The sequence below is a fragment of the Camellia sinensis genome, chromosome 13 (genome assembly GCF_055761805.1).
Source record: "Camellia sinensis isolate YWXY chromosome 13, ASM5576180v1, whole genome shotgun sequence".
Taxonomy (NCBI): domain Eukaryota; kingdom Viridiplantae; phylum Streptophyta; class Magnoliopsida; order Ericales; family Theaceae; genus Camellia; species Camellia sinensis.
Genome location: NC_138973.1, coordinates 90,201,588 through 90,217,356, shown reverse-complemented (window position 1 = coordinate 90,217,356; position 15,769 = coordinate 90,201,588). Strand labels below are relative to the sequence as shown.

At 33.4% G+C, this 15,769-nt stretch overlaps 1 protein-coding gene across 1 annotated transcript; it reads right to left on the bottom strand.

The window, feature by feature from the left end:
• Positions 1 to 1,109: 1,109 nt before the first annotated feature.
• Positions 1,110 to 13,931, bottom strand: ACHT2 (atypical CYS HIS rich thioredoxin 2). Its single transcript, XM_028234408.2, has 4 exons — positions 13,431 to 13,931; positions 3,628 to 3,810; positions 2,713 to 2,877; positions 1,110 to 1,456 (listed from the first exon to the last, which is right to left on the bottom strand). Exons 1-4 carry the CDS (start codon positions 13,629 to 13,631, stop codon positions 1,325 to 1,327), a joined length of 681 nt encoding a protein of 226 aa, XP_028090209.1. The 5' UTR covers positions 13,632 to 13,931; the 3' UTR covers positions 1,110 to 1,324.
• Positions 13,932 to 15,769: the final 1,838 nt, after the last annotated feature.

Sequence of the window (15,769 nt, the reverse complement as noted above, 5' to 3'; positions counted from 1 at the left end):
GGAACTAAAATTAACTTAGAACACATACATATACTTGTTTCAAGATCATCTTATAATTTTTCATGTGAGATGAAAGATGTGAAATATTTTATCCGATTTAAGTAATCTAGTAATCTCGTCTTTCAAATCTCAAACTCTCAAACTCAATTTTTATACGTGTTAGCAGTTATTTTAATATTATAATGTGTCATAAATTATATTGTATACTTGTTCTTCAAGCTACCTTTCTTTCTTTCTAAGTCTTTGCCTTTAAGTCAAATCTTTTCTTTCTCTCCAAGTTAATCCCTTTTCTTGGTGACTAAGTTTCCTCTCCTATACTTTTCCTCCAAGAATCCTCCAAACAACTTGCCCACCAAGTTTTCTTTGCCTCCAAGAATCCTCTGAGAAACTTGTCCACCAAGTTTTCTTCTCCTATAAATTGAGCTAATCTCTTATCTTAGAATATAAAATAAGTGTTTGTTGTTTTGTTATGTTTGTGTGAGATTATCAGGCAAATAAAAAAGGGTGTATGTGATAAAACTTTGAGTTCAACCAATTATGCAATATTGGTGAACCATACGACTTAGTCAGACTGTTGTATCCTTGAAGGATAAGTCAAGATTTTTTCTGCTACACCAGTGTGAGACTTTACCTAATCTCAGATGGCTTGAATCTCCTTTAAAAGAGTTAATTTTTCGCACCTCAACCCTTTCAATAATTATTATAATTTTTATTTTTTGTATGTTCTAATATTTTATTTATAATTATCACCAACAATACGTTTATCGAATAGAAGTAATCTATCTTCCAAACCTCAATCTCAATGCTACAGTAGCATAAAAAATAGCAGTTACATTGTGTGAAGACTGCATGACAACTCTCTCTTATTATCGTGTTACTGTTACAATCGACAATCTCATAAAAGTGAGTGAGTATAAATTTGTTGATGAAATGTACTTCAAATAAAAAATGATTTCATATTAATTTCAATTAATCTTTAATTTATTTCAAAGTACTTGAAGAACATTTGCTTAACTTTGTAGCCATTTCAATGAGACAATTACTTACAACTTGCAAGAGCAGCAAAAGCATTTCAATGAGACAATATAAGAGCAAGAAAAGAGAAAAAGTATCATTAAATAGACAGCCTTGAATTTCATTTTCACAGAATTCTGAGAGTTTAAGAATACTCCATCACAAGCCAAAACATGATGACAAAAAAATGAGCAGTCAGCGAATGTCCTCTGGTTACTATTCTTATATAAAGAAAAAAAAAATGTAAATTTACAAAAATAGAATTAGACAGCTCACAATGATGGTTCACTTGGCTAAATCTAGATAAATGCTATGTTGCAGAAGACCCTGCTTCATTTGGAGCAGATAAAGCTTCAAGGTTAAGATCTCCGACACCCTTAGGCGGACCAATGCTGCAGCGAGCAGTGTTGTGCGCTTGAATAGCATCTTTTATTTTCTGAAACTGTTATACAGTATTTAGAAGTACCAGACAATGTTGGCTATAGAATAGGGCGATTCTTCAATTGAAAAGAAATTTCCAAGCATGCCTCTAAGCTCTACCAGTATGCATTTCACTAGAAGAAGATTGTTTCCCATCTTCCATGCCCAATTTCCACATGTTGTCAAATTCCCTCCATGTTTTAAACATTTATGGGCTTGTTTGGTTTGTAACTCAAAATACAATTTTTGAAAAAAAAATTCAAAATTTTGTTTGGTTCAAATTTTTGAAAAAAATTTCCAAAGTCACTCACTCTCCTACACATCAATCAATCATTTTTTCTCTCCTCTCTCCTTCTTAATCACTTTTTCTCTCATACAAATCTATTCAACTATAATAAAATATTAAATCATCCCAAACTCTCAAACCCCAAAGCTATTTTCAAAATAAACAACCAAATAAAGCAAAAAAAATTCTAAACTCTATCCCAATTTTTTTTTTTTGAAAATTTATCATCTAATTCTCATTTACAAAGGCACGGTGACACAGAAAAAATTTCATATAACTTAATGTACTTTTATTTTCTAGGATGAAATGGTTATTTATAAGGTGCCATAGAACAGTTAGACATAAAAAGGAAGTTTTATATATATTATTATAAACTTGAATTATTAAATATGCTTGCTAGGTGAATGTCAAACTATACATGTCAGACGCATATCTTATACCCGACACGTGTTCTTGATATATTTAGAATAGTCCATGTATGCAAGTACCACCAGAGATTTTATTTTTCATCAGACGTTTGAAGTTTAACATAAACACTTCTGTGAAATAGGTAAAAATATGTCACGATTTCACAGTGCTAAAAAGTTCTTTGTTTTTGCTCGCTTCTTTATTTAATGATTCCAGCTATGAACACACCATTTTCTACAGCATTTTCTACTTCCTACTCACGGTAGAAATGGGTCCCATTCCCATTGGGAGTAGTAGCCGGTAGAAAATTCTGTCTCTAATCTCATTTTTATTTTATTATCCAATCAAGAAAGGGCCCTCAAAAAAAAAAAAAAAAAAAAAATGGAAAGGAATTGAAAAATCTAACTCCCAATGACAAGATAGCATTCATATCAAACAAATGCTTCGGTTGATTGTCAAAAACAACTCCCAACAAATTTTGAAGTTTCTGTTTTGCCAACTTTTGAGATTTTTTACGCCTGATTTTTTTTACGATATGGGTAAACAACGAAGTAATGAAGTGGAAATAAGGAAGAGGTACCCACCTTAGCAAGTGAACAAGAAAAAGAGTCCAGCTGCCCATCCGCTCCACGATAGAAGTGGAAGTAAGGAAGCACCTTCACATTCAAGCTTTTGCACATCGGTTTATTTTCGTCAAAATTGACTTTCAGGAACAAAATTTCAGGGTGCTCTTGGGCAGTTCTGCAGAGCTGACAAACCCAATAATATCAAAATACCAAAAACCAATTTCAGAAACAAGAAGACAAATAGAACACAATCTATATCCTTCAGCTATTTTAAACATCCCATGAAATTTGGATCACTCCGATGCTTCTAGCTTGGCATTATAACACAGATTGATACTTTCATGTGAAGACATTCGTGATGGACCAATGGACAAGCCATGGTGGTTAGTTAGCGTAAAAAACATTTTCCATAAAAAAACACGTTAAAAACAAAAAAATTTACTATCCAAATGCCTCTTCTTAGTTTTCAACTTTCCTACAGACATACACTCAATCTGAATGATCAACTCATTATCGCGGCCTTTCAAGGTTCTCATAGCATGAGCAAAACCCCTCATGCCACCTTAGCATCAAATATCTGAGACACCAAAAACAATTAAATTGGAGTTTCCTCATGACACAGGCTAAGAGAAAAACTGAAACTCAGCACCAAACAAAGATTTTCTCATTGCACCATCAATCCTAAAATAATGAAATGTGTCCTTTATAATGTGCATTGCCATCTGATATGTCAATGGTTAAATCAGATTGAGAATTTAATATTTTCTCACGAAAATATACGGAACTGTTTTCCTTTTTTAATAGAGAAAACATTTGAAAGTTGCTCAAAGCTGAAAATTTTGAGGTATTAAATGCTCAAATTTGCCAACGAATACAAAAGATGTTTATGAGAAGTCCTAAGATCATGGACAAATCACATGTAACAGAAGTTACCTTGGGAAATAGTGCTCGGCAAGAAGCACACCAAGTTCCATAAAATTCAACAATAACTAGTCTTTCTCCGGCCTGACTTAAAGCACTCAAGAAATCCTGTGTAGAATGAATGTCAATCATATTTGGTCCTGCATTTCTTTCCCACCATTTTGGCGGGTCAGTTTCAGCAACAGTTGCATGTACCTGAAGTGAACATCCAACAGAAAAACAAATGAAACTTTAAAAAAACAAGATTCTCAAATTATTGTCTATAATACAAAAACCAGTGTGATAAATTTTTAGAATCACACCATGCACAAGATTTCTATGTTAATTCATGCAATTTCATTTTTTATTTTATTTTTTTCTATTTTAGTTTATTTTTAACCACCTTTAGGGGACTTAAACCCCTAATTTTCACCCAGGACCAAGGTTGGATGCCCTTGGGCTACAGATAATATTTTTTGGAATTTGAATATTTACCCAAAAATCTTGTAAATGAGTGAAAGTGAAAATATGGTTTACAAGGTAGGACGTTAGCAAGTTAATAGTTAAATTACAATTGATGCCTCTCCATACACTCGAACTTGAAACCTCGCACTGGCACTTAAGTGCACTCTCAAATATCACTTGGGCTACAGTAGCCTGGGTCTAATGATAGCAATTCATAATACACAAAACCTAAGAGAACAGAAGTACTAGATAAAAGCAGTAACAATTAACTAATTATTAGGTAGAATGCGAGAAGCAGATTGAAGAATGAAACATGTTTGAGGTAATATAGAAACTTCTTTGAAGGCCCAAATGAAGTCCAGAATCCAGACATGCTCATGTACCTCCTAGATGTGACAAGAAGAATATAAATAATTGGTGTTGGACATGCATGTTTGAAACGAACTCTGAAATATATTTGATGTATCATTACCAAGTGTCTTGACTAAGCATAAACACATAATTCGAGTGAGTTTCTCAGTTGTCCTCTTGTTGGGATTTTTATTCTTGTTGCAAACAGGTGTTAAACACTTCTAGCTTTCAGGTCCAAATCTAAGTTCACAATGATTTTCAAACTAGTACTTTTTTAGGAGTTCAGTACTAATGAGGTAATGCATTTTCTAATTCAAAGCCATCTTGTTCTGGCCTCTCCATCAAAGTTGAGATTTTGACTTCACTTGACAACCTTTTGTGAAATGACAATATGGACATTCATAATTCTTTTTTTGATAACTGGGTGTCTAGGCTAGCTTGCGCATACCTTGACTAATCTCAAGGTCCTGAAGTTAATGACCGGGTAAACCTCCAGTGGCCCCTTGGGGTGACTCGAACTCGAGACCTTAGATCTTATGACCTCAAGTCTTTACCGCTCAACCAACTCCTCAGTATGGATCTCCATAATGTGTAAAGCATTCCACAATACAACAGAATTTGACAAAAATTAAAGATAAATCAACAAGTAAAACTTAAAAACTAGTAGTTTGGTCAAGACCAAATCTACAACTAAGTCTTTATGATGCCAATCACATGAAGTAGAAACCAACATCTACAAAATAGAATTTAGAGAAGAAGAAAAAGAGAAATTTACTAAAAGAAACAAAATATTGAAAACTAAATTTAGAATCATAATTAAGTCTAAGTAAAATGTAACCAAAAAATAAAAATAAAAATAAAAATAAGCAAGCAAATATTCATGGTTCGTTAAAAATTTACCAGGAAAACCTAATTATTGTTGAAATTCAATCACATCCTCCACTTCAAACTCTCAAAAAAGGGCTTTAAGGACTGATAGCTGAACCACTTTTGCTAAATCAAGAAATCGAATTTCAAGAACAAAAAAAATTAAAAGCTTAAAATTTTTTCTTCCCAAGCAGTGTCAGTCAATTTAGCATTATTACTGAACACCTATGAAGCACGGACACCTCTCCGGCATCAATGTACGGGTGTCCGACACATGTCGGACACGCGATGGACACATGTCGAACACTCTCTCTAACGTGTCCCAAATTTTTTTTGGATTTTTTTCCAGTCAAACACTTTGCGGACACGCTCATAGACACTTGGGGGACACTGTGAGGGGGGAGCGAGAGAAAGAGGGAGAAGAAGTTGCTCACCTATAAACCCTAGGCGAAGCTGGCAAAGCTTTTGAAGGTCCCTATTGACGCAATCGCAGATTCGCAGGTAGGTTTCTCTCTCTCTCTCTCTCTTCTTCTTCGTCTTATCGTCTTCATTCTTATCCCTCTGTTTGGTTGCCTTCTTCTTTTCTTTGTTTTCCTTTAAACTCTGTTTTGTAGTCTCTTACTCTCTCCTCCGTTTCTTTCTCTCTTTTCTTCTTCTCTCTTTAATTATATATTTTATGAATCCCTTTTATGAGGTCAGGCATTGGATAAGAATAAAAATTTGGTAACCCCTCTATTTTTTAATATTCATCTTTGGTCCTAACATGCATAGAGCAAATTAATTTTATTTGAAGAAAAAATAAATTTCTTGAAATTGCTCAATTTATTTATTAGGTAAAGTGTTGAAATTGATGAATAGCCGTATATATATTTTAAAGTATTTATTAATGTTATTTTGTATTTATTATTACTTCTCAATTTTTTTAAAAATTTTATGGCATAATAAATAAATGGGTAAATTATAATTTAACCCCTTGTGGTTTACCCTAAAAACACGGAACCCCCTTGTACTTTCATTTATAACACTTAAACCCCTAGACTTTATACCATGTTGTAATTTTTAACAGACGTAATAGAAATGCACAAACGACGTCGTTTTGTGCACCACCTGATAAAAAATAAAATAAAAAAAGAAAAAACAGGAAAGAGAGAGAGAGTGAGAGAGTGAGAGAGAGAGAGAGAGAGAGAGAGAGACAAACGCTCTCCCTTTCCCTCTAATGGCCAAAACCAAAAACCCAACAAAATCCAACAAGAAAAATCAGCCCGACAATGCCCCAAAATCACAAAAAACACTATCTTGGTAAGTTGTGAGATGCCTCCTCACCTGCAAACACCTCCAGACCCAACCAAAATATATATGTATATTGGCATTGAGAAGACCCAAATACAGGCTCGGAAGAGCCCCTTGAAGCTTCTTGGTGGGTGAAATCGTGAAGGCCAAGCCATGTTTGCTTGGGAGCAATCCACCAACCCAGATATTGAAAACAACTCAAAAAACAGAGCATACTTGGGAATACTCAACACTGAGATACTCACGAGCAAAAACCCACAGCTATGATAGCGTTACCATGGACCACTACCATGGACGGCGATACCATAGCCATGAGCTTGAATCACCTCTCAACAGCACCACTGGACCTCTCCATATTCTCTGAACCACAAAAAAACAGCCCAGAGAAGCACCAGAGAAACAACAAAAAACCAGAGAAGCACCACCGGCCAACCTGCCATATCACAAAGAGAACCTGCCGACAACAAACTGACCACCGACAACACAACCCAGACCAACAGAGCACTCACAGAATTGCCAAGGCTGTTCTACAACCCAGCCGAAACACCAACTGGCCGAAGAGCTACCAAGACCCACAGAAAAGACTGCCAGAGCACCAACCCAGAGACCACACCTTTTAACATCATTTTTCTCTCTCTAGAACTAGAGAGAGATGCGCACCTTCAGTCGAACCACAAAACTGGGACATGAAAGCCTTCCAGACAATTGTTGTGGAGTTGGTGAGTTGGAAGAGACCGTTGTTATGGATCTTTGCAACACCGATCAATCAAAGAGTGTTTATTCAATCGAAGAGTGTTTGTCCATCTCTCTCTCTCTCTCTTCTGTTTTTTCTTTTATTTTATTTTATTTTTTATCAGGCGGTGCACAAGACGACGTCGTTTTGTGCATTTCTGTTACGTCTGTCAAAAATTACAGCATGATATAAAGTCTAGGGGTTTAAGTGTTACAAATGAAAGTATAAGGGGATTCCGTGTTTTTAAGGTAAACCACAAGGGGTTAAATTATAATTTTCCCTAAATAAATACAATTATATATTTTGAGCGTGTCCCTAGCGTGTCCTGTCCCCTATTTTTTGAAAATTTGCGTGTCTGCGTGTCCATGTCTGTGTCGTGTCTGTGTCCATGCTTCTTAGTTGGACACCCATTTCTTGTGAAAGTCCCAGATAAGCCACAATAATGGTAGATGTTGACATAAAGCATTCGACCAAATGAGTCAAAGATTACAGTTTGGAGCTGATAGCTCAATAGCGATTATACTCCTCTTCCACCACCGTCGTTCTCACATGAGTGGACCCAAATACGTGAGAGTGAGGGCATGGAAGAGATTAAAATGACTGAAAAAAGGGCATGACCTAGTGTAAAATGACTGCCATCGTTCTCACATGTCTGGCGAGAGCATGATGGATGCAAAATCAATTTCATTCCCTTTTTACTATATATTAAGTAATAAAAGTGTAGGTAATCTAGTGTAAATTCATTAAAATCAAAGAAATCAGATGTATGTAGCACATAATGCAAGCATTCATGAACTTAATCAAGACTCACATCCAAGTGTAGTACAAGAGCATGGTATATACTATGGAACATGCAATAGATTATCTATTGCATGCAATTGCACAAATGGAAACGTTGAAGTCAGAGGAACAATGCAGCAATAATTCAGCAAAGAGTTTCTCCATAATTGAATAAATAATTCCTTCTACATGTAGATATTTTACAATTCTTTGCTTCTCTGTACAAAGTTACCATACTTAAATAGATCCTACTATGAATTGTATACTCAAGCATTATTATTTAAACAAATTAGTCCCTCAATGATTGTGTGGACTATTTCCCATAGAATTCTGTTTCATTTTATTATTGTTTTCTATTTCTTTAAGCATTTCAAACAATCTAATTTGTTTAAATAATAATGTGGTGGTTAGCTTTTGGTTAGCATTTCTTCCAACTTTCAACTCAAATTCTAGGAGGTTAGCTTTTGGTTATTGTAACTTATCATGTGGTGTTGAACGGTGATGGCAACAGATGAAAGAGTGCGCTAGGGGGCAGCATGGAAAGAAACCATGTGCGCCAGGGGGTGATTTGGAAAGAAACCTTGTGCATCAGGAGGCGGCTTGAAAAGGAACAAAAAATGCGCCCGGGGAGGGGAGGGTTTAGGGAGTGCGCCAAGGAGGCGACTTAGGGAGTGCGCCAAGGAGGGCGGCTTGGGTGGTGTGCCAAGGGGGCGGCTTTGGTGTTGCGCCAAGGAGGGCAGCTTGGGTGGTACACCAAGAGACGACTTAAGTGGTGTACCAAAGAGGGCAGCTTGGGTGGTTCGCATGATATATCACCATACTTACCATGATATAGGTATATTACCCCCTCAAACTCAAATAGGTTTTAAGATAAAAACTTATTTTGAGGTTGAAAGAGAGAACTAAGAGAGTGGAAGCACAAAAAAAAAATGGATTGCAAGTAAAAATAATAAAATATGGTAGAGATCAAACAAAATGAGTTGGGGTAGGAATAAACCAATGTGATGAGATTATATAAAAAAAAAAATTATCATACAAAATATATATATATATATTTCTATAGAGAGAGAGGCAGTGAGAGTAGGTGAATTGAAAATTTGTTGATTGTAGAGAGATGGCATGGCAGGGCAGTGGGGAACAAGGCTGAAAGGGGAACATGATTAAAATAATAATAATAAAATAAAACAAAACAAATATTGGATTTTTTTTAATATATATTGTGAAGTGGAAGATGACTTGTAAGAGAGAAGAATTGGGTTTGAAAAGATGGAGAAGTAGACAAAAGGGAAACAAATCTCTGGTAATTGAAAAAAAAAAAATTTACTAGCCCATGTGATTGAACAAAGGCAAAGTGGTAGCAAAGTCGATGAGAAAAACGATATGATATAAAGCAAGGGCCACTGAAAACATATGGCAAAGTGACCGAAGTTGTAGGTGGTCACAAAGTAGTAGGCTACCGGAGTAGGTAGTGGAGACGAAAGAGTTGGAGCTATAAATTGAGACAAAAAACAAAAGTGTGTCTTGAAACACCAGCGGGCAATGAAGGCATGGTTGCCCACCGGCTACCCATTGGTAAACCAGAAAAATAGGTCGAATCTTATAGCTCTGATATTATGTTACAATATCTAAGAGAGAGAAAGAGAATACTATATTGAATGTTGTAACAATATATACAAGACTCCTTTATATAGGAGGAGAGAAACTTAAGTGTAGTAATGAATATAGGGAAAATTGGCCATAAGCCCTTCACACTAACAGCTCCCTTCTAAAAGTCCAAGTTTTAAATCTTTAATGCATAAAGCCCCTCCGGTCAATGTCTTTAATGCATAAAGTCCATATTCTAATAAGACTACAATTTTATGGGCTATTTTACCCTCCTTCTATTGGCAGTCACGTAAATATTCTTGTACACATATATTTTTATATGCTACAGCTCATATGAAACTCTGGACAATGATTCAATAACTGGAAACGATTTGTGAGAAGTAAGAGAGATTCTTTGAGATGGCGAAGATCGATTTTTGCTTTTTTCGTTTAACAGCAATTCATTTGAGATTCTTACGATTTTAAGGTACTAAACAGGTTCATATATATTTCATTTAAAACATTGTTTTTTCAAATAAATTGTAAAATTATTTAGCAGAGTAAAAATTAATCTAATAGTGATTGAACGAATTATTAAGAACCAGAGTAAAATTTTACTCTGGTTTGCTATAATGATTTTACTCTGGTTCTTTAATTAATCTAATAGTTTTTACTGGCACTTATGATTTTACTCTGGTTCGCTATACTTTGTTTGAATCATAATAAACTTTACTCTGATTCATAATAAAATTTTACTTTGAATCAGAGTAAAGTTTACTATGATTCAGAGTAAAGTTTACTATGATTCAAAATAAAATTTTACTCTGATTAAAAACATGTTGATTTGCTTAACGATATAAAAATTTACTTTGAATCATAGTAAACTTTACTCTGAAATACATTGTGAGGATGGCTTAATAGGAGAGCTGATAGATATGAGGGTAATATAGTAAAAGAAACAAGTTTTAAAATATTAGGGGTATTGAAAGTACCTATATAATTCTTGTCCTTTTAAAAGACAAATTAGACAGTGAGGGATCTATCACCAAATCTCCCATGAATATAATATGGTATATCTGATAGACAGAATATATAGTTACTATATTTAATAAAGAGAAACAGGAAGGAGAAATTTAGTAAAAGAAAAAAAATACAGAAAACTAAATTTACAATCATAATTAAGTCAAATAAAATGTAACCAAAAAAAAAAAAAAAACTAAGCAAGAAAATATTCACAGTTCTTTAAAAATTTACCAGGAAAACCTAATTATTGTTGAAATTCAATCACATCCTCCACTCAAAACTCTCAAAAAATGGCATTAAGGACTGATTGCTGAACCACTTTTGCTAAAACAAGAAGTCAAATTTCAACACCAAAACAAAGAGAGAGAACTAGAAGAACAAAAGAAATTAAAAGCTTATATTTTTTTTTTCTTCCCAAGCAGTGTCAGTCAATTTAGCATTACTATAGCTCTGATACCATATTACAATATTTAAGAGAGAGAAGGAGAATATTATTTTGAATGTTGTAGCAATGTATACAACAATGTTTCAAAAAGCTCTAGGCGCATTGAGGCACTAACGTCTCCTGGAGCTTAAGCGTGAGGCGCAAGTTATTGAAGATAACTAAAATATTAATATAGGAGAAGTTTTTAACATAAAACAAATATTAACGACATTCAATATTCCAAAAATCATAAAAAATAAAATTCAACGTTTCAAAAATTTCTCAAAAATAACATTCAATCTACTTTGTCCTATACTATTTATCTTTCTTTATCAATTTATTAACGTGATTCATTTCTTTTTTTAGATAAGGAACTCACACCATATAATATCTTAGTGGTTTTAATTTTAAATCCGGATCAAATTGTGTGATAGCTTCAATCATTGACCCGAAACTGTTGTAATTTACTATATTGAAAAGAATCCCAAAGCCATATATCCATCTTGCAATTCCAGAGCTTTTGCTTAATGCCTAGAGCTTTTTTTGATATGAAAATTGATACTCAAAGGATGTGTTTACATTTTATATTAAAGAGGTTGTAATTCCATATAGTTACACACACAAAGAATAAGGATGCAGCAAAAATTTAAATGAAGCGCAATAGGCGTGTGCCTCGCGCCTAAGCCAAAGGAGCGTGCCTCAATCGCCTCGTATACACCTTTCCTACTACGCCTCACCTCAGGCTGTCTAAGGCGCCTCAGGTGCGCCTCGCGCCTAAGCGCGGGCGTAGGTGCACCTTTTAAAGCACTGGTATATAAGACTCCTTTATATAGGAGAAGAGAAACTTAAGTATGGTAATAAATATAATATGGTATGTCTAATAGACAAAATATATAGTTACTATATTTAACATAGAGAAACAAGAAAGAGAAATTTACTAAAATAAACAAAGTACTGAAAACTAAATTTGGAATCATAATTAAGTAAAAATAAAATGTAACCCAAAAAAAAAAACTAAGCAAGCAAATATTCATGTTCTTTCAAAATTTACTGGAAAAACCTAATTGTTGAAATTCAATCACATCCTCCACTCAAAACTCTAAAAAAAGAGCTTTAAGGACTGATTACTGAACCACTTTTGCTAAACCGAGAAATCAAATTTCAACACCAAAACAAAGAGAAAGAATTAGAAGAACAAAATAAATTGAAAGCTTATAATTTTTTCTTCACAACCAGCGTCAGTCAATTTAGCATTATTACTAGACATCCATTTCTTGTGAAAGTCCTAGATACGCCACAACAATGGTAGATGTTGACATAAAGCACTCAACCAAATGAGTCAAAGATTACAGTTTGGAGCAGATAGTTCAACAGCCATTATAGCCTCTTCCACCGCTGTCGTTCTCACATGAGTGGAACCAAATACATGAGAGCGAGGGCGTGGAAGAGATTAAAATGACCACAAAAAGGGCAAAAATGACTGCCGTTGTTCTCACATGTCTGGGGAGAGCATGATGGATGCAAAATCAATTTCATTCCCTTTTTAATGTATATTTAGTGATAAAAGTGTAGGTAATCTAGTGTAAATTCATTAAAATCAAAGAAATCAGATTGTATGTAGCACATACTGCAAGCATTAATGAACTTAATCAAGACCCACATCCAAGTGTAGTGCAAGAGCATGGTATATCCTGTGGAACATGCAATAGATTATCTATTGCATGCAATTGCACAAATGGAAACGTTGAAGTCACAGGAACAATGCAGCAATAATTCAGCAAAGGGTTTCTCCATAATTGAATAATTCCTTCTACATGTAGATATTTTATGATTCTTTGCTTCTCTGTACAAAGTTACCATATTTAGATAGATCCTACTGTGAATTGTATACTCAAGCATTATTATATAAACAGATTAGTCCCTCAATGATTGCGTGGACTATTTCCCATAGAATTCTGTGTTTTTAATTATTGTTTTCTATTTCTTTAAGCATTTCAAACAATCTTCCAACTTTCAACCCAAATTCCAAACCATAGCTGCAATCTAATATCCATAATCAAACAATTCTGACATATGGGTCGTCTCAGTTTCACCCCCCTAGGGAAACCCTAAATTCTAAACATGTTTAGTTGCCTGGAAAATATAAATAAATAAATAAAAGGACGAATTTTCTACGCAACCATGTCAAAACAAGCACTTTGCTCAGTTGATTTCAGTTTGTTTCGTTTAATAATAAGCGAAAATAAACAGTCAAATTAAAATTTTCGAAGTGCGTTCACAGTAACCAAAAACAGAGTACGAAAAAGATGACGTTTTTACCTTGAAAGAATCGAATTGCTTGGTGGGTCTGAACGCAAAGCGAGCAACAATTCCAGAAGTAGAAGAATCGGAAGCAGATAAAATCCTCTTATACGACTTCTGATTGGGCGGGACGCCCGTTTGAAGAGAATTCAAGGACGACGAGAAGGAGGTTAATACCGAAGAAAGCGAATTGAAAGATAGTCGAAGAACATCTGCCATTGAAGAGAGAAACACAGAGATATAGAGTGTGTGATTTTCGAGTATGCAATTCTATATATATAGGTATATACATATAGATCTTTGTGCTACATCAGTTGAAAATCAAAGTAAACGCCATGAAATAAAGGTGTTCTCTCTCTCGCTCTCTGTGTTAGGAATGTGTAAATATCGGTGTGTTTGTGTGAACCAGATCGAACGAAGCTAATTGAATTTTTTTGTTTTTTCGTTGGGGTTTTGCTTCTTGTAGTTTAACCAACCAAATAAGGCAATGTTTGGATGCCATTTCAGAATGTATATTTTAATGTGGTTTTTGAGTGCAAAATTCAAATTGGGTATACGTGACCCAAGTTCGATGAATCATCTATTTGACATTTTTAAGGAGATTCCATCCTATAGATTCCATGCTATATGGCTCTTTAGTTAACCCCTTTTTTTTCTTTATTTTTTTTTCTTTTTAGTTATTATAATTTTTTAATTATATTATTTTCAGATTTATAATTACAACAATGATTTAGACCACTAAAAAATACATCACTAATAGCACTAATGCATTGAGAATGACCAAAAAAAAAAACAAGGCATAGAAAGTGGACAGGTCCCACTGCCACATCATTAGTGTTCCATTTTTAGTACTCCCAAACATTTTTCTTATAATTATGCACCATTTGTGTTTTGGTTATGATTTTTTTTTTAATTATGACTCAAAAAATATAAAATTATGTCTTCTTTTTTTTTTATAATTATAAAGTATGTATGGTATACACCTTTTGCAGAGTGTGTATCATAATCTTTCTCTTTTACTAATTATCTACACAAACCTGTTTACTATTACTCATAAGTTAATTTTAGGGCTATTTCTGAATTTTGTGAGTTATTAGGCCAAAGTTCTAATCTTTTTTAATTAAAATGACACAATTTGTTTAAAAAAATAACTATTTGTTGAAATCAATCTATTTGTTCAGTTGTTGTAATTAACATATCTGTCTATCTATTGAAATTCACCAAACTAACTATCTGTTGAAATGTGACACATGTCACTCATTTAACAATTTATTTGTTGAATATCACACATTTCTCTATTTCACCATCACCATCTGTTGTTGTCGGTCACTGTCGGCAACTTTTCCCTTCAATTTTTTTGTGTCGGCAACCTTTTCCCCTGTGTCCTTATCATAAAATAAGATTTTACATTGAATCTAATACCTCATATCCTTTTGGAATGGACTTTTCATCAATTTTTCCATAATTTTAATAATTATAACTTTTTAGATTGTTAATTTAAAAAATTTAAAATAAGTTTTAAATATGTTTGGATAGTTAATTAGGATTACCATATACATTTTTTTTAATTTTTGGATGTGTATCATATAATTATGATATTTGTGAGATTGATTATTACAAATGTCATAATTAAATATTTTTCAGTCATTACTAAAAAAAGAATAATGAGTTATAACTAAACACATATAACTAAAGACATTTTAGATCATAACTAAAATAATAATAATAACTAACACCATAATAAATCATAACTAACAACACAATATATCATAACCATATCACAGATATTATATCTAGGGTATATCAAAATAAGTGTATTATAGAAGAAAAAATAGTATGTATCATATGCACTTTATAATTACAAAAAAAAAATAATATAATTTTATATTTTCTGAGTCATAACTAAAAAAAATATAAAAAGTCGTAACAAAACATAAAAAAGTCATAACCAAAATCTCAAAATAATATTATGACTACAGGAAAAAAATTAAGCATAACCAAAAAAATAACGTAATTAAAAGTGCATATTATATGAAGTGTACGTAATAAAATTCTCCACTATAAAATTTGAATAAAGATTGAGAGCTCTAATTTTGAGCTTTAAAGAGAGTTTTAGTGATGTGGCAAGAAGTCAGGCTCACGTGAGATGTGATGTGTGTGTCTATGTTTTTGTTTTGTTTTGTTTTTGTTTTTGTTTTTTTTTTCTCTCGTCACGTCATTAGAGTTCTCTTTAGAATTCTAAAATTAGAACTCTCTATCATTGTTGATAAAAATTTTCTATATATTATATGAAGTGTACGTAATAAAATTCTCCACTCTAAAATTTTCCTTCTAATAATTTGTGAAAAAGTTGAGCA